The 20,736-nt window shown below is 46.9% G+C and overlaps 1 protein-coding gene across 1 annotated transcript in view; it reads left to right on the forward strand.

The window, feature by feature from the left end:
* LOC139395672 (lysophospholipid acyltransferase 1-like) overlaps positions 1-4,359 on the forward strand; it is a 17,668-nt gene extending 13,309 nt beyond the window's left edge. The window contains exons 11-13 of the mRNA XM_071142999.1: positions 603-735; positions 2,577-2,728; positions 3,649-4,359. Coding sequence (XP_070999100.1) covers positions 603-735; positions 2,577-2,728; positions 3,649-3,826 — 463 coding nt within the window. The 3' untranslated portion in view covers positions 3,827-4,359. The remainder of the gene's footprint in view (positions 1-602; positions 736-2,576; positions 2,729-3,648) is intronic.
* Positions 4,360-20,736: the final 16,377 nt, after the last annotated feature.

The following is a 20,736-nucleotide window of genomic DNA, read 5'->3' on the forward strand; positions in this document are numbered from 1 at the left end:
ACCGAGACATTCTACCAAGATATTCTACCGAGATATTCTACTGAGATATTCTACCAAGATATTCTACCAAGATATTCTACCGAGACATTCTACCAAGATATTCTACCGAGATATTCTACCGAGACATTCTACCAAGATATTCTACCGAGATATTCTACCGAGATATTCTACCGAGATATTCTACCGAGATATTCTACCAAGATAATGTCCACATATGCATAACATTAGTACAAAACCAATTTTCTGTACATTCATGAATGTTTATTTTATTCTGTTAACTGCATAACAATATATCTGACCCAGGTCTGTTTATAACTCCTCTCTCTTCAGTGTGTGTTACGACCGTGCTCCCCGTTACCCCACAGCCCTGACCTTCATCCTGTCTCCTCTCTCTTCAGTGTGTGTTACGACCGTGCTCCCCGTTACCCCACAGCTCTGACCTTCATCCTGTCTCCTCTCGCTTCAGTGTGTGTTACGACCGTGCTCCCCGTTACCCCACAGCCCTGACCTTCATCCTGTCTCCTCTCTCTTCAGTGTGTGTTACGACCGTGCTCCCCGTTACCCCACAGCCCTGACCTTCATCCTGTCTCCTCTCTCTTCAGTGTGTGTTACGACCGTGCTCCCCGTTACCCCACAGCTCTGACCTTCATCCTGTCAGCTCTATGGCATGGAGTTTACCCCGGATACTACTTCACCTTTATTACTGCTATACCCATCACACTGGCAGCTAGAGCTGTGAGTACCTTTATTACTGCTATACCCATCACACTGACAGATAGAGCTGTGAGTACCATTATCACTGCTGTACCCATCACACTGGCAGGGCTGTGAGTACCATTATCACTGCTGTGCCCATCACACTGGCAGATAGAGCTGTGAGTACCCTTATCACTGCAGTACCCATCACACTGGCAGCTAGAGCTGTGAGTACCATTATTACTGCTATACCCATCACACTGGCAGCTAGAGCTGTGAGTACCATTATTACTGCTATACCCATCACACTGGCAGCTAGAGCTGTGAGTACCTTTATTACTGCTGTACCCATCACACTGGCAGCTAGAGCTGTGAGTACCATTATTACTGCTATACCCATCACACTGGCAGATAGAGCTGTGAGTACCCTTATCACTGCAGTACCCATCACACTGGCAGCTAGAGCTGTGAGTACCATTATTACTGCTATACCCATCACACTGGCAGCTAGAGCTGTGAGTACCATTATTACTGCTATACCCATCACACTGGCAGATAGAGCTGTGAGTACCTTTATTACTGCTGTACCCATCACACTGGCAGCTAGAGCTGTGAGTACCATTATTACTGCTATACCCATCACACTGGCAGCTAGAGCTGTGAGTACCTTTATTACTGCTATACCCATCACACTGGCAGCTAGAGCTGTGAGTACCATTATTACTGCTGTACCCATCACACTGGCAGCTAGAACTGTGAGTACCTTTATTACTGCTATACCCATCACACTGGCAGCTAGAGCTGTGAGTACCATTATTACTGCTGTACCCATCACACTGGCAGCAAGAGCTGTGAGTACCATTATTACTGCTGTACCCATCACACTGGCAGCTAGAGCTGTGAGTACCATTATTACTGCTATACCCATCACACTGGCAGCTAGAGCTGTGAGTACCATTATTACTGCTGTACCCATCACACTGGCAGCTAGAGCTGTGAGTACCTTTATTACTGCTATACCCATCACACTGGCAGCTAGAGCTGTGAGTACCATTATTACTGCTATACCCATCACACTGGCAGATAGAGCTGTGAGTACCTTTATTACTGCTATACCCATCACACTGGCAGCTAGAGCTGTGAGTACCATTATTACTGCTGTACCCATCACACTGGCAGGACTGTGAGTACCATTATTACTGCTATACCCATCACACTGGCAGCAAGAGCTGTGAGTACCATTATTACTGCTATACCCATCACACTGGCAGCTAGAGCTGTGAGTACCATTATTACTGCTATACCCATCACACTGGCAGCAAGAGCTGTGAGTACCATTATTACTGCTATACCCATCACACTGGCAGCTAGAGCTGTGAGTACCAATATTACTGCTATACCCATCACACTGGCAGATAGAGCTGTGAGTACCATTATTACTGCTGTACCCATCACACTGACAGATAGAGCTGTGAGTACCATTATCACTGCTGTACCCATCACACTGGCAGATAGAGCTGTGAGTACCATTATTACTGCTGTACCCATCACACTGACAGAGCTGTGAGTCTTTCTCTCGCTCTCTTTCTCTCGCTGTCTTCCTCACTCACTCTCTCACTTACACAGCACACACACACAGCACACACACTTACACACACACACACACACACACACAGCGCACACACACACACACACACACACACACTTACACACTTACACACACACACACACACACACACACACACTTACACACACACACACACACACACACACACTTACACACACACACACACACAGCACTCACCTCACGTGTCTCATCATCTCAGCCTCACCCAGGGCCGACCATCCCTGTGTTCTCTCTCCTGTCTCCCACACCGCAGGTCCGTAAGAACGTCCGGCAGTATTTCCTGTCTTCTCATCCTGTGAAGCTCGTCTATGACGTAGTGACCTGGGCAGCTACTCAGCTGTGTATCTGCTACACCGTCATGCCCTTCCTACTGCTGGCAGTAGAACCTACCATGCAGTACTACAGGTGAACATTCATTTAGGTTATTTTTTCCTTACTGGTCAAATGTGTCTCTTTAACGATGATGGTCGTATGTAGCTTAGTGTTCTATTATCTTATTAATAAGCCCTGGACACAATGTTCCTCAGTTGTCTTTATGGAGGACAAGTGTGTCATCTCTAACCGTCAGTTATCTTTATGGAGGACAAGTGTGTCATCTCTACCGTCAGTTATCTTTATGGAGGACAAGTGTGTCATCTCTAACCGTCAGTTGTCTTTATGGAGGACAAGTGTGTCATCTCTAACTGTCAGTTGTCTTTATGGAGGACAAGTGTGTCATCTCTAACCGTCAGTTGTCTTTATGGAGGACAAGTGTGCCATCTCTACCGTCAGTTATCTTTATGGAGGACAAGTGTGTCATCTCTAACGTCAGTTGTCTTTATGGAGGACAAGTGTGTCATCTCTAACCGTCAGTTGTCTTTATGGAGGACAAGTGTGTCATCTCTAACCGTCAGTTGTCTTTATGGAGGACAAGTGTGTCATCTCTAACCGTCAGTTGTCTTTATGGAGGACAAGTGTGTCATCTCTACCGTCAGTTATCTTTATGGAGGACAAGTGTGTCATCTCTACCGTCAGTTGTCTTTATGGAGGACAAGTGTGTCATCTCTAACCGTCAGTTGTCTTTATGGAGGACAAGTGTGTCATCTCTACCGTCAGTTGTCTTTATGGAGGACAAGTGTGTCATCTCTAACCGTCAGTTGTCTTTATGGAGGACAAGTGTGTCATCTCTACCGTCAGTTATCTTTATGGAGGACAAGTGTGTCATCTCTACCGTCAGTTGTCTTTATGGAGGACAAGTGTGTCATCTCTACCTTTTCTCTTATTCTGTCCATCTTTGGTGTTTTGGTTTCAGTAGCATTTCATCACATCTTCTTTCCCCCCTGTAGGTCAATGTACTTCCACATTCACATCATCAGTATTCTGACTGTGATTGTACTGAGCCAGAGCAACAAACCAAGAGGCAGCAGCAGCAGCAGCAACGGCACCAAGCCTGGACCGTACGATCCTCATCCCCAGGCCCAGCCTCAGCTCCAGCCCTCCAACAACAACGTGAAAAGAAAGTGAAGTGTCCCTCTGTGTGAGGAGGCAGCCAGAGACCTGAATGGGCCCACTGGGTCAGACAAAGACGTCTCTGTGTGTCCACAACAAAGAGAGAGCTCAGCGGGGTGTAGGGGGGGCTGAGAGGGGCTCAGAGGGGCCGAGGGACTGTGCCTGCTGGCTGGTCGGCCTTGCCACCCTGTACATCCAACACTTCTACTGCCAGGCTCCTAAAAGGCCTCTCTCTGCCCTGCTTGCCAATTCTCTGTTCTTTCTTTCCAAGTGTGCACTTGTTCACTTCCCTTCATGGATCTGAAAGGAAAGGACTGGCATACGATCTCCCTCTAGTCCAGCCCATAAACTCACCAATACAACACTTTTCATTCAATGTGTGGGAAGCTGTGCACAAGTGAGATAGTATACTTCAGGAGAAAGATCTGAGAACTGGGCTCACAGACGGACGGACGGACGGAGACCCAGAGACAGACGGACGGACAGACGGACAGAGACCCAGAGACAGACGGACAGAGACCCAGAGACAGACGGACAGAGACCCAGAGACAGACAGAGACCCAGAGACAGACAGAGACCCAGAGACAGACGGACGGACAGACGGACGGACGGACGGACGGACGGACGGATGGAGACCCAGAGACAGACGGACGGACAGACGGACAGAGACCCAGAGACAGACGGACAGAGACCCAGAGACAGACGGACAGAGACCCAGAGACAGACGGACAGAGACCCAGAGACAGACAGAGACCCAGAGACAGACGGACAGAGACCCAGAGACAGACGGACGGACGGACAGACGGACAGAGACCCAGAGACAGACGGACGGACGGACAGAGACCCAGAGACAGACGGACAGAGACCCAGAGACAGACGGACAGAGACAGACAGACAGACAGACAGACAGACAGACAGACAGACAGACAGACAGACAGACAGACAGACAGACAGACAGACAGACAGACAGACAGACAGACAGACAGACAGACAGACAGACAGACAGACAGACAGACAGACAGGTCCTAGAATTAGATGTGGCTGGTCCATTTCTTTTACATCTTACATCACTAGTTGTAGATATCATGTCAAACATGTTCATACCCTTATGGGTTAGTGAGATATTAATGGTGTCTGTTTATTGTTGTATGAATGCAGGAAACATTATCCCTCAGGATGGCAGGTAGCCTCGTGGTTAGAGTGTTGGGCCAGTAACAGAGATGAAAAATCTGTCGCTGTGCCCTTGAGCAAGGCACTGTAAACCTAATTGCTCCAGGGGTTCTGTACAATGTTGACCCTGACCGTGACCCCACTCCCTGCAGGTGTCTCGGGGGAGTTGGGATATGGTGACCCTGACCGTGACCCCACTCCCTGCAGGTCTCTCGGGGGAGTTGGGATATGGTGACCCTGACCTTGACCCCACTCCCTGCGGGTGTCTCAGGGGGAGTTGGGATATGGTGACCCTGACCGTGACCCCACTCCCTGCGGGTGTCTCAGGGGGAGTTGGGATATGGTGACCCTGACCGTGACCCCACTCCCTGCGGGTGTCTCAGGGGGAGTTGGGATATGGTGACCCTGACCGTGACCCCACTCCCTGCGGGTGTCTCAGGGGGAGTTGGGATATGGTGACCCTGACCTTGACCCCACTCCCTGCGGGTGTCTCAGGGGGAGTTGGGATATGGTGACCCTGACCGTGACCCCACTCCCTGCGGGTGTCTCAGGGGGAGTTGGGATATGGTGACCCTGACCGTGACCCCACTCCCTGCGGGTGTCTCAGGGGGAGTTGGGATATGGTGACCCTGACCGTGACCCCACTCCCTGCGGGTGTCTCAGGGGGAGTTGGGATATGGTGACCCTGACCGTGACCCCACTCCCTGCAGGTGTCTCGGGGGAGTTGGGATATGGTGACCCTGACCGTGACCCCACTCCCTGCAGGTGTCTCGGGGGAGTTGGGATATGCAAGAAGTACACTTGTGTGTGACAGCACAATCCTTTCGAAAGATTCGTCCCAAATGGCACCCTATTCCCTGTATAGTCCAGATGGGTTCTGGTCCAGATGGGCCCTGGTCCAGATGGGCCCTGGTCCTGGTCCAGATGGGTTCTGGTCCAGATGGGTCCTGGTCCAGATGGGTTCTGGTCCAGATGGGCCCTGGTCCAGATGGGTTCTGGTCCAGATGGGCCCTGGTCCAGATGGGCCCTGGTCCAGATGGGCCCTGGTCCAGATGGGTTCTGGTCGAGATGGGTTCTGGTCCAAAGCAGTGTAGTGTATAGAGAATAGGTGCCATTCGGAACATAGTTATGAGGCTCTAGTTAGGAGCTGTTTGAATCGTTTTTAACAGTGGATGCTGTACATCAGGTCTCCTAATATTCATTTCATGTGTCTCTATGTATTGGAGAGGATGGAAAATTTTACTTTTTTTTGGCAGGAATTTGATATTTAATTAATTTGTCCGTTTAAAAAAAAAAAAAAAATGTAAATGTTGTATTAACTTTAAAGTCTTGCAGTCTCAGATGAGGTGCAGGAAGCACCAATGACTTCTGAAGGAAAGTGTTTGGATCTGTCCCGAATGGCACCCTATTGCCTGTGTAGTGCACTACCTTTTTAAACAGGGCCTTATGGGGGACGCAGACGTTGACTTTGTTTCAGGGGATGATGTGGAAGTCTTCTATGCCTCAGAAGAAGGTCCAAGATCTTCACACTACAAGATCTTCAACATTTCAAGTCCTGAAGCAGCTGAACCACTAATGATGCTAATATGAAGAGTGTCTGGACACTACACGCTACAAACACACACACACACACACACACACTACACACACACATACACACACTACACACACTACACACACACACACGCTACACACACACTACACACCACTACATACACGCTACACACACACTACACACACACACACTACACACATACTACACACACACACACCACACAGTTCACACACACACACCACACACATACACACCACACACATACACCAAACACACACAGTTCACACACACACACTACACACACTACGTACACACACACACACAGTACACACACATACACCACACACACACAGTTCACACACACACACTACACACCACAGTACACACAGACACACTACACACACCACACACACACACACACACCACAGTACACACAGACACACTACACACCACACACACACACACACCACAGTACACACAGACACACTACACACACCACACAGTACACACAGACACACCACACACACACATACACCACACACACACACAGACACACCACACACACACATACACCACACACACACACAGACACACCACACACACACACAGTACACACAGACACACCACACACACACACACACACAGACACACCACACACACACACAGTACACACAGACACACCACACACACACACAGTACACACAGACACACCACACACCACACACTATAATTCTAGTCAGGACACCATAAACTGTTGAATAGTTGTTTTTTTTCACCCAGACGGTTTGAATTTGTCTTCTTTTTTAACAATAATTCCACCAATCAAGTTATTAACCAATATTAAGAGCATAAAGAAATGAAAAATGATCAATGTGTGCCTTTTAGCCTTTTGATTGTGTCTTGAATAATACCGTCAAATTGTAACGTCAGTAGCATAACGTTCACTATGGCGACACAATGGCAATAACATCAGTTGTATGTAACGACTATGAGCCCATATGATAGAGGAGATGGTTACTGATACAGGTCTGAAAGATCAATGGAGACAAGACGGCAACATACTGTACAAGATGCCCGTCTTCAGATAACTATCTTCCTCAACCACAGAAAAGCTGGTTCAGTCTCATTCCAGGTGATCCGTCATCTCTAGAGGCTGATGGAACTGAAGGAGTTAATTGATGTCAGTTGTTGTGTGGTCAGAATGTATACATGTAAAACCTCTAAGACTCCCTAAGGGGATGTTATTAAGTTGATTTTTTTTCCTCAATGAGCTGACCTAAAATATATCATCGAATACAACTACAATCAGTTAACCCCCACCCAGCTACAACGTCGCCGAAGATACGAACTGTTGTCATACTCGTTCTGCTGAGAAGAAAACCACATCTTGTTACGTATGGACTCTGAATGCCCCACGATAATGAACATGAAAACTCACGAGAGTGGCCTTGGAAGACAGCAGGGGGAGCTATCAAACAGACGACTTCACACTAGAATCTGGAGCTCGATCAAATGGTGTGATACTTCATACATCACGTCTGTGGCCATCCCTTCCTACTGGAGAGTTATCCTCCCACGGGAATTTGTTCCAGAATGCATCTCTCAGAATTCAAACGGCATAAACTTCAGGCTTCAAATCTTTGTTTGATGTGATATCCCTGTTACCCAATTCCTGTCCTCCAGTACCCCCAACAGTCCAACTCCTGTCCTCCAGTACCCCCCCCAACAGTCCAACTCCTGTCCTCCAGTACCCCCAACAGCCCAACTCCAGTCCTCCAGTACCCCCCAACAGCCCAACTCCAGTCCTCCAGTACCCCCAACAGCCCAACTCCAGTCCTCCAGTACCCCCAACAGCCCAACTCCAGTCCTCCAGTACCCCCAACAGCCCAACCCAGTCCCCCAGTACCCCCAACAGCCCAACCAGTCCCCCCAACAGCCCAACTCCAGTCCTCCAGTATCCCAACAGCCCAACTCCAGTCCTCCAGTACCCCCAACAGCCCAACTCCAGTCCTCCAGTACCCCCAACAGCCCAACTCCAGTACCCCCAACAGCCCAACCAGTCCCCCAGTCCTCCCAACAGCCCAACTCCTGTACCCCCAACAGCCCAACTCCAGTCCTCCAGTACCACCAACAGCCCAACTCCAGTCCTCCAGTAGCTTCAGACAAACTCACCTGATTCAACTTGTCGTGTGCTACCAACACAAACGTGGGCTGTACGTCAAATTGAACCACCCCCAACCCTCCTTCTTCTTTGCTACGTATTTTCAAGAGTTCTGAGAAAAAAAAGTGGAATTAACCTTTTGGCCTCAATTTAATTCAGAGTTGTGGCAAACCAATAACAGTTCCCTATAAAAGTTTCCTATAACACCCCCTTTCATAGACTTACACAGTAACTATGACAACTTCCGGGAGGACGTCCTCCAACCTATCAGAGCTCTTGGAGCATGAATGTTGTCCACGCAATCAAAAGATCAGAGAATGAATCTAGTACTGAAAGCATAAGCTACAGCTAGCTAGCGCTGCAGTGTATAACATGATGAATCTAGTACTGAAAGCATAAGCTACAGCTAGCCAGCGCTGCAGTGTATAACATGATGAATCTAGTACTGAAAGCATAAGCTATAGCTAGCTAGCGCTGCAGTGTATAACATGATGAATCTAGTACTGAAAGCATAAGCTACAGCTAGCCAGCGCTGCAGTGTATAACATGATGAATCTAGTACTGAAAGCATAAGCTACAGCTAGCTAGCGCTGCAGTGTATACCATGATGAATCTAGTACTGAAAGCATAAGCTACAGCTAGCCAGCGCTGCAGTGTATAACATGATGAATCTAGTACTGAAAGCATAAGCTACAGCTAGCCAGCGCTGCAGTGTATAACATGATGAATCTAGTACTGAAAGCATAAGCTACAGCTAGCCAGCGCTGCAGTGTATAACATGATGAATCTAGTACTGAAAGCATAACCTACAGCTAGCTAGCGCTGCAGTGTATAACATGATGAATCTAGTACTGAAAGCATAAGCTACAGCTAGCTAGCGCTGCAGTGCATAACATGATGAATCTAGTACTGAAAGCATAAGCTACAGCTAGCCAGCGCTGCAGTGTATAACATGATGAATCTAGTACTGAAAGCATAAGCTACAGCTAGCTAGCGCTGCAGTGTATAACATGATGAATCTAGTACTGAAAGCATAAGCTACAGCTAGCCAGCGCTGCAGTGTATAACATGATGAATCTAGTACTGAAAGCATAAGCTACAGCTAGCCAGCGCTGCAGTGTATAACATGATGAATCTAGTACTGAAAGCATAAGCTACAGCTAGCTAGCGCTGCAGTGTATAACATGATGAATCTAGTACTGAAAGCATAAGCTACAGCTAGCCAGCGCTGCAGTGTATAACATGATGAATCTAGTACTGAAAGCATAAGCTACAGCTAGACAGCACTGCAGTGTATAACATGATGAATCTAGTACTGAAAGCATAAGCTACAGCTAGCTAGCGCTGCAGTGTATACAGTGTGGTGAGTAGTTGACTCCAAGAAAGAGAAATACAATAGTTGAAAAGTTTTGAACAAATTAATCACTTTAAAAATGAAGTAGAAGCAAGAGAGAGAGAGAGAGAGAGAGAGAGCTCTATTTAGTTGTATTTTTGTTCACTTTCACTTACTTAGCTAGCTAGTTTAGCCTACTCAAACACCCGGCTCAAACAGAGAGGTATGCTATGTTAGCTAGCTGGCTATGGCTATCCAACAGAGAGGGATGCTATGTTAGCTAGCTGGCTATGGCTATCCAACAGAGAGGGATGCTATGTTAGCTAGCTGGCTATGGCTATCCAACAGAGAGGGATGCTATGTTAGCTAGCTGGCTATGGCTATCCAACAGAGAGGTATGCTATGTTAGCTAGCTGGCTATGGCTATCCAACAGAGAGGGATGCTATGTTAGCTAGCTGGCTATGGCTATCCAACAGAGAGGGATGCTATGTTAGCTAGCTGGCTATGGCTATCCAACAGAGAGTGATGCTATGTTAGCTAGCTGGCTATGACTATCCAACAGAGAGGGATGCTATGTTAGCTAGCTGGCTATGGTTATCCAACAGAGAGGGATGCTATGTTAGCTAGCTGGCTATGGTTATCCAACAGAGAGGGATGCTATGTTAGCTAGCTGGCTATGACTATCCAACAGAGAGGGATGCTATGTTAGCTAGCTGGCTATGGCTATCCAACACTGGAACTCTTCCAAGTCAAGGTAAACATTTGGTTTTATTAATTTATTGCTAAACTGCTTGCTGCTGACTGTACACTGTGCTGCATGATTGTAGCAGGTTTACTAACGCGTTAGTTAGTTCCAGTAGCTATGTTGACTATGAAGTTAACATGGTGACAACGATGTATGCTGTGTGTAGCGGTTATGATATGTATGTTTGGCTAGGAATGTTATCTTTGTCTTGTCACAGACAGCAGATGTGTTGTGCACTGAAGTCCACAACCGAAGGGAAAAGGTGACAGGAGGAGAGAGTGTAGATGTGAGAAGGAATTATACAACGATCAAAGTGATCATGCTGTTCGTATGTGACTGCTATGAAAGTCAACTCGGTTTGCTTGTAATCAGGGGTGTATTCATTCCGCCGATTCTGTTGAAAAACGTTTCTTAAACGGAAGCAAACGGGAGAAAAAAACGAGGATTAACATACATGCATTTGCCCAATAGAAACTCTTGTTTGCAACTGTTGGACTAATGACTACACCCTAGATCAGCTAGATGCAGGCAAGAGTGTTGAAGGCGGTATTGAATGTGTCACTGTCTTTCACCTTGATTACTCAACTGTATCTCAACCTGTGTACACCTACGCTGTAATCTTTTATTCATAGTCTAGGACGGTTGTAGCAACCTCATGATGGGGACATGGAAAATGTGAGCATCACGTAGTGGTCTAAAACCTATCGATGTTACGTTGAACTGGGTGAATGGAATATGAACGACATCCAATATCCAATATGCTGTAATAGAAAAAAGTCTGTGCCCATTACATTTTTTTTTGTCCTCCCTCATCTTAAACGGCACCAACCGCCACTGGTAGATACAAAAAAAAAAAAAAAAAAAAAAAACAGACATTGAATGTCCCTTTGAGCATGGTGAAGTTATTAATTACACTTTGGATGGGGTATCCAGGAGCGCCGGCAGGGATTTTGGGTCCCATTAAAAGATATCACATTGGGCCCCACCACCACAGGCCACACCAACCCTGCAATTGCTGTAACCACACACCCCCAGAACCCAATCGACCCATTCAAAGCTTTAAATAACTCTACCTTCGCAGCCTTGCAGCTCTCTTGTAGTCCAAAATTTACTGTACGATATTTTACTGACAGTGAGCTGTGAATTCACTATTTGATGCAAGACTGATACCCTCTATAAGAAATGTGCTAAAGGCTATCTTTTACAGTCTAAATGTAATTTTAATGGTAAAATTCTTGAATGGAAAATTCTCCTAACGTTAAAACTTCTTCAGGCTAGGGTCTATTTTTCTCCACTTCCCGTCTGAATGACGAGCCCAAAGTAAATTGCCTGTTGCTCAGGCCCTGAAGCCAGGATATGCATAGAATTGGTACCAAATTCTTGAATGGAAAATTCTCTTAACATTGATGAATAACTTAAAATGAATATAACTTTAAATATACGTTAACCTCTTCAAAATAAAATAAATTAACAATATCATCTATAGAGTGATATAACAAAAAAAATAATAAAATCAGCAGTAGATTGTTGAACTGAGTATAAGTACCAACTAGACAATAAGCAGCTGTGAAAGTGGAAATGTAAAGGCCCCACGGTGGCGCTAGAGGAAAGGTCAAGAGGTCACCAAATCAACAGGTTTCTTCCACTTGGGGTCTTGATTGAGCACAACAAATATTATGTCAATCCAGCCATTAGTTTGAGATATAACTTGTTTATCAGTCTTGTTCTCAGCCTGTGGGCATCATGTGTGTCGTGATCCAATATCCATAGCCATGCCATTTAACAGTTATCACTGGCTCAGCCTTACTCACCAAGAGCCCAGCGCCGAGCCTTCTTACTAGCAAAATCCCTGATCAAGTCTTTGAAGTCCAGCTTTCTAGCTAACGGACTTTCAATGGACAGCATGACAAGACTGCAAAGCCTGTCCTGGGACATAGTGGACTTCAGATAGTTTTTTAATCAGTTTTAGCTTACTGAAAGCTCTCTCGCCACTAGCAATAGTCAGAGGCAGTGTGCAAAACATACCTAAAGCAATGCACACTTCTCCCAAAATGCTTTGCAGCTGCATCTTACTAATTTCATTCAGGAGACCAAGAGGGGACAGGTTAGGAGAGGAAAGTGGCAGCATATACAGTGTTCAGGTGTTCAGGAGACCAAGAGGGGACAGGTCAGCACATACAGTGTTCAGGAGACCAAGAGGGGACAGGTTAGGAGGGGAAAGTGTCAGCATATACAGTGTTCAGGTGTCTTACTTCATTATGAAACTCATGTGTAAGATCTCTGGAGTACTTCATGATCAGTGGTTGGCACACAGAAGGGACTTTATCCTCACTAATCTGCCCGACTTTCTGAACAGCAGGAAATTATTCTACAATTTTTTGCAGTGGTGTGGAATCTAGTGTCCAGGTCACTTATGATGTCATCCATAGCAGTAAAAACACTGTGTTCTGGAACCTAGTGTCCAGGTCACTTATGATGTCATCCATAGCAGTAAAAACACTGTGTTCTGGAACCTAGTGTCCAGGTCACTTATGATGTCATCCATAGCAGTAAAAACACTGTGTTCTGGAACCTAGTGTCCAGGTCACCTATGATGTCATCCATAGCAGTAAAAACACTGTGTTCTGGAACCTAGTGTCCAGGTCACTTATGATGTCATCCATAGCAGTAAAAACACTGTGTTCTGGAACCTAGTGTCCAGGTCACTTATGATGTCGTCCATAACAGTAAAAACACTGTGTTCTGGAACCTAGTGTCCAGGTCACTTATGATGTCATCCATAGCAGTAAAAACACTGTGTTCTGGAACCTAGTGTCCAGGTCACTTATGATGTCATCCATAGCAGTAAAAACACTGTGTTCTGGAACCTAGTGTCCAGGTCACTTATGATGTCGTCCATAGCAGTAAAAACACTGTGTTCTGGAACCTAGTGTCCAGGTCACTTATGATGTCGTCCATAGCAGTAAAAACACTGTGTTCTGGAACCTAGTGTCCAGGTCACTTATGATGTCATCCATAGCAGTAAAAACACTGTGTTCTGGAACCTAGTGTCCAAGTCACTTATGATGTCATCCATAACAGTAAAAACACTGTGTTCTGGAACCTAGTGTCCAGGTCACTTATGATGTCATCCATAGCAGTAAAAACACTGTGTTCTGGAACCTAGTGTCCAGGTCACTTATGATGTCGTCCATAGCAGTAAAAACACTGTGTTCTGGAACCTAGTGTCCAGGTCACTTATGATGTCATCCATAGCAGTAAAACACTGTGTTCTGGAACCTAGTGTCCAGGTCACTTATGATGTCATCCATAGCAGTAAAAACACTGTGTTCTGGAACCTAGTGTCCAGGTCACTTATGATGTCGTCCATAGCAGTAAAAACACTGTGTTCTGGAACCTAGTGTCCAGGTCACTTATGATGTCATCCATAGCAGTAAAAACACTGTGTTCTGGAACCTAGTGTCCAGGTCACTTATGATGTCATCCATAGTAGTAAAAACACTGTTCTGGAACCTAGTGTCCAGGTCACTTATGATGTCATCCATAGCAGTAAAAACACTGTGTTCTGGAACCTAGTGTCCAGGTCACTTATGATGTCATCCATAGCAGTAAAAACACTGTGTTCTGGAACCTAGTGTCCAGGCCACTTATGATGTCATCCATAGCAGTAAAAACACTGTGTTCTGGAACCTAGTGTCCAGGTCACTTATGATGTCATCCATAGCAGTAAAAACACTGTGTTCTGGAATCTAGTGTCCAGGTTACTTATGATGTCATCCATAACAGTAAAAACACTGTGTTCTGGAACCTAGTGTCCAGGTCACTTATGATGTCATCCATAGCAGTAAAAACACTGTGTTCTGGAACCTAGTGTCCAAGTCACTTATGATGTCGTCCATAGCAGTAAATACACTGTGTTCCCGAAAACACCGTTGCTGCACTGTCCTGAGCTGCCTCCTCTTGAGAGGTCTCATCATGGAATCTCTTCCTTTTCCTCTGGTGACTGTGTTCCTTGCTAAATTGAGGTTCAACATCCTTTTGCGTAGCAATCAGTGTTGCCTCAGACGGGAGAGACTCCCATCCATCTCTAAGAGCCTGCATCTCTTCCTTTAAGGCTCTGGTATTCGCTGCTTCTTTGTCAAGGGAGATTTTTCCTGACTGGAGAATCACATTCCTGTCCACAATGCATTGCAGTACCTGCAATTATGCCAACTGACATGTCATTCAACACAATGCTGCTCACCTCCTTCAGTTGGGAGTAGGGCTGGTTCAGGGGGATGGGGATGGGGAGACAGGGCTGGTTCAGGGGGATGGGGATGGGGAGACAGGGCTGGTTCAGGGGGATGGGGATACAGGGCTGGTTCAGGGGGATGGGGATGGGGAGACAGGGCTGGTTCAGGGGGATGGGGAGACAGGGCTGGTTCAGGGGGATGGGGAGACAGGGCTGGTTCAGAGGGATGTGGAGACAGGGCTGGTTCAGGGGGATGGGGATACAGGGCTGGTTCAGGGGGATGTGGAGACAGGGCTGGTTCAGGGGTATGGGTTTTGGGATACAGGGCTGGTTCAGGGGGATGTGGAGACAGGGCTGGTTCAGGGGGATGTGGAGACAGGGCTGGTTCAGGGGGATGGGGAGACAGGGCTGGTTCAGGGGGATGTGGAGACAGGGCTGGTTCAGGGGGATGGGGATGTGGAGACAGGGCTGGTTCAGGGGGATGTGGAGACAGGGCTGGTTCAGGGGGATGTGGAGACAGGGCTGGTTCAGGGGGATGGGGAGACAGGGCTGGTTCAGGGGGATGTGGAGACAGGGCTGGTTCAGGGGGATGGGGATGTGGAGACAGGGCTGGTTCAGGGGGATGGGGATGTGGAGACAGGGCTGGTTCAGGGGGATGGGGATGGGGAGACAGGGCTGGTTCAGGGGGATGGGGAGACAGGGCTGGTTCAGGGGGATGTGGAGACAGGGCTGGTTCAGGGGGATGGGGATGTGGAGACAGGGCTGGTTCAGGGGGATGGGGATGTGGAGACAGGGCTGGTTCAGGGGGATGGGGATGTGGAGACAGGGCTGGTTCAGGGGGATGGGGATGGGGAGACAAGGCTGGTTCAGGGGGATGGGGATGGGGAGACAGGGCTGGTTCAGGGGGATGGGGAGACAGGGCTGGTTCAGGGGGATGTGGAGACAGGGCTGGTTCAGGGGGATGGGGATGTGGAGACAGGGCTGGTTCAGGGGGATGGGGATGTGGAGACAGGGCTGGTTCAGGGGGATGGGGATGGGGAGACAGGGCTGGTTCAGGGGGATGGGGATGGGGAGACAGGGCTGGTTCAGGGGGATGGGGATGTGGAGACAGGGCTGGTTCAGGGGGATGGGGATGTGGAGACAGGGCTGGTTCAGGGGGATGGGGATGGGGAGACAGGGCTGGTTCAGGGGGATGGGGATGGGGAGACAGAGGCTCTCTGGATGTTTATTTTTTTCCAAAAACAAGAAAAGAAAAAGAAACTGTTAGTTTTATTAGTACTTTGTAAATAAAATATTATATTAATGATGATAGGTTAATCATTTATTATTGAAAACATTTACCTAATGTTCTAATAATTTTTTAGGACCCCTCAGTCACAGCCCCCCCCCCCTCAATATATTTGCAAAAACGTCTACTAAAAAACATGTATTCCCTTTGTCATTATGGGGTATTGTGTGTGTAGATGAGTGAGAGAATGTATTTTATTTTATCCATTTTGAATTCAGGCAGTAACACAACAACATGTGGGATAAGTCTCGGGGGGGGGGGGGGGTGACTACTTTCTGAATGCAGCACTGTACATATCTACCTCCAGTATCCCTGCTCACTGTTAATATGATACTGGAACTGACCCTGTGTCTACAGTAGCTAACTTCTCATGGTCTTATTTCTTATATCTCCTGTGTTTTTGTTCTACCTTGTTATTTAAGTACCACATTGATATTGATTACTGCATTGTTCTGGGTTTTTAGAGTTTGCAAGAAAAGCATTTCACTGTCCTTGTGCATGTGACATTAAAACTTGAAACTTTCTTTGGTATTACTGCCATCTGTCTCCAAATCTGCCCCCCCCCCCCCCCCTGTACTATGTCATGACTTACATGGACCAGGCATGTTGAGATGTGCCTTTTGTTTTACGGACAAATGAGGTGAAAAGGAGACTGGAGTTCCACTTTAAGGGACTTTCCACATTGTTCCATTAGTAATCAAGAGTACAAATGGGACACCCCACATAACATATTGTTCCCTTAGTAATCAAGAGTACAAATGGGACACCCCACATGACATATTGTTCCCTTAGTAATCAAGAGTACAAATGGGACACCCCACATAACATATTGTTCCCTTAGTAATCAAGAGTACAAATGGAACACCCCACATGACATATTGTTCCCTTAGTAATCAAGAGTACAAATGGGACACCCCACATGACATATTGTTCCATTGGTAATCAAGAGTACAAATGGAACACCCCACATGACATATTGTTCCCTTAGTAATCAAGAGTACAAATGGGACACCCCACATGACATATTGTTCCATTGGTAATCAAGAGTACAAATGGAACACCCCACATGACATATTGTTCCCTTAGTAATCAAGAGTACAAATGGAACACCCCACATAACATATTGTTCCATTGGTAATCAATAGTACAAATGGGACACCCCACATGACATATTGTTCCCTTAGTAATCAAGAGTACAAATGGAACACCCCACATAACATATTGTTCCATTGGTAATCAATAGTACAAATGGGACACCCCACATAACATATTGTTCCCTTAGTAATCAAGAGTATAAATGGGACACCCCACATGACATATTGCTGTATCTCTGAAGTTGCTTAAAAACCTGCTAGAGATGAGAGAGGAGCATCTCCTTCCCTGGGTCTAGACAGGGAGAGATGAGAGAGGAGCATCTCCTCCTTCCCTGGGTCTAGACAGGGAGAGATGAGAGAGGAGCATCTCCTCCTTCCCTGGGTCTAGACAGGGAGAGATGAGAGAGGAGCATCTCCTCCTTCCCTGGGTCTAGACAGGGAGAGATGAGAGAGGAGCATCTCCTCCTTCTCTGGGTCTAGACAGGGAGAGATGAGAGAGGAGCATCTCCTTCCCTGGGTCTAGACAGGGAGAGGAGAGAGAGGAGCATCTCATTCCCTGGGTCTAGACAGGGAGAGGAGAGAGAGGAGCATCTCTTTCCCTGGGTCTAGACAGGGAGAGATGAGAGAGGAGCATCTCCTTCCCTGAGACAGAGAGATGAGAGAGGAGCATCTCCTCCTTCCCTGGGTCTAGACAGGGAGAGATGAGAGAGGAGCATCTCCTCCTTCCCTGGGTCTAGACAGGGAGAGGAGAGAGATGAGCATCTCCTTCTTCCCTGGGTCTAGACAGGGAGAGATGAGAGAGGAGCATCTCCTTCCCTGGGTCTAGACAGGGAGAGATGAGAGAGGAGCATCTCCTTCTTCCCTGGGTCTAGACAGGGAGAGATGAGAGAGGAGCATCTCCTTCCCTGGGTCTAGACAGGGAGAGGAGAGAGAGGAGCATCTCATTCCCTGGGTCTAGACAGGGAGAGGAGAGAGAGGAGCATCTCTTTCCCTGGGTCTAGACAGGGAGAGATGAGAGAGGAGCATCTCCTTCCCTGGGTCTAGACAGGGAGAGATGAGAGAGGAGCATCTCTTTCCCTGGGTCTAGACAGGGAGAGATGAGAGAGGACCATCTCCTCCTTCCCTGGGTCTAGACAGGGAGAGATGAGAGAGGAGCATCTCCTCCTTCCCTGGGTCTAGACAGGGAGAGGAGAGAGATGAGCATCTCCTTCTTCCCTGGGTCTAGACAGGGAGAGGAGAGAGAGGAGCATCTCCTAACCAGCCCCCCTTGGACAATGTGGAGAGACATTAGATCCAAGTCACAAATGTTACCCTGTTCCTTATCCAGCGCAATACGTTTTGACCAGGACCAGTAGTGCACTATGTCGGGAATAGGTTGCCATTTGGGACACAAGCCTTCATTACAGTACAGTAAGTGGCCCCTGGCCAGAGATTCTCCTCGTCAAACCTGCTGAGAGAAGATCAGTTTCATTTCACTGGTTCATTCATCATCTTTAATCCTTCCCCCGCCCCGCTCTCCTCTCACAGTCTGTGAAGATGCCTCAGTACCCCCCCCCCCCCCCTTCCCTCATCTCACGGTCTGTGAAAATGCCTCAGTACCCCCCCCCCCCCCTTCCCTCATCTCACGGTCTGTGAAAATGTCTCACCGTGGAGCATCGGATTCATATGAAGCAAAATATGTTGAAAGACTTTACCCTGTAAGTGCAATTCTTTTGACGTTATTTCCTCCCTCAAAAAATAAACGTCATCATGACCAATGTCACATTGACATGGAAGACAAGTTTGTTGTTTGCTTAACTGGAACAGACTGAGATAGCGTAGAACTCTTGCAATATTTACGGTAATATTACAGGAAAGATATCTGGTGGTATTTGGATGATTTAAAATGTATTTAACTAGGTAAGTTAGTTATTAAGAACAAATTCTTATTCACAATGACGGCCTACTGGGGAATAGTGGGTTAACTGCCTTGTTCAGGGTTCAAAATGACAGATTTTTACCTTGTTTTACCTTGTCAGCTCGGGCATTCGATCTTGCAACCTTTCGGTTACTGGTCCAACACTCTAACCTCTAGGCTACCTGTCGCCCCTACACTCTAACCACTAGGCTACCTGCCGTCCCTACACTCTAACCACTAGGCTACCTGCCGTCCCTCCACTCTAACCACTAGGCTACCTGTCGCCCCTACACTCTAACCACTAGGCTACCTGCCGTCCCTACACTCTAACCACTAGGCTACCTGCCGTCCCTCCACTCTAACCACTAGGCTACCTGCCGTCCCTACACTCTAACCACTAGGCTACCTGCCGTCCCTCCACTCTAACCACTAGGCTACCTGTCGCCCCCACACTCTAACCACTAGGCTACCTGCCGTCCCTACACTCTAACCACTAGGCTACCTGCCGTCCCTCCACTCTAACCACTAGGCTACCTGCCGTCCCTACACTCTAACCACTAGGCTACCTGCCGTCCCTCCACTCTAACCACTAGGCGACCTGCCGTCCCTACACTCTAACCACTAGGCTACCTGCCGTCCCTACACTCTAACCTCTAGGCTACCTACTGCCCCGGGAGGGATAGGTCTTGAGGCAGTGAACTAAAAACTCCATTAAAAAAAAAAACTATATTTTATTATGAATGAATGAATTAAAAACAGGGTCACGGTGGACCTTCTTCATTTCTGATTGCTTCAGTGGCTCACATGGTAAATCAAACTCCCCAGTTCTTCCACCACATTGAGCAGACAGAAGCCTCGTTTATACCTGCCTTCTAACATGCGTCCTTTTGTCTTGATCTTGACCTGATCTTGTTTAACACTTAGAAAATCTGATCACAATCAGATCACAATGAGTCTTTGAATCGTCGACACGTCTCTAACAATGATGTGGACAACATCAGGAACCGGGTATAAACAGGGCCAGAGACAGACTACGTTGATTGACTGTGGGCCTCGGTAGGATGAGAGAAACATCAATCTGGGAACGGTCTGTTCCTGTTCTGAAAATAGTGTGAATGAATTCCCATGTAGGAAAGAGGAGGACTGTGTATATAACAGACAGTTAATTTTACAAGTTGAGTGGTGAATATTTTTATTAAAATATTAATTCAATCATTTTGTGTTCCTGTGTGGAATCTTTCTTCCTAGAAAAATCTTTGTTGACACTATATAGGATAATGTGTGGAATCTTTCTTCCTAGAAAAATCTTTGTTGACACTATATAGGATAATGTGTGGAATCTTTCTTCCTAGAAAAATCTTTGTTGACACTATATAGGATAATGTGTGGAATCTTTCTTCCTAGAAAAATCTTTGTTGACACTATATAGGATAATGTGTGAATCTTTCTT

The sequence above is a fragment of the Oncorhynchus clarkii genome, unplaced genomic scaffold, assembly GCF_045791955.1.
Source record: "Oncorhynchus clarkii lewisi isolate Uvic-CL-2024 unplaced genomic scaffold, UVic_Ocla_1.0 unplaced_contig_10937_pilon_pilon, whole genome shotgun sequence".
Lineage (NCBI taxonomy): Eukaryota > Metazoa > Chordata > Actinopteri > Salmoniformes > Salmonidae > Oncorhynchus > Oncorhynchus clarkii.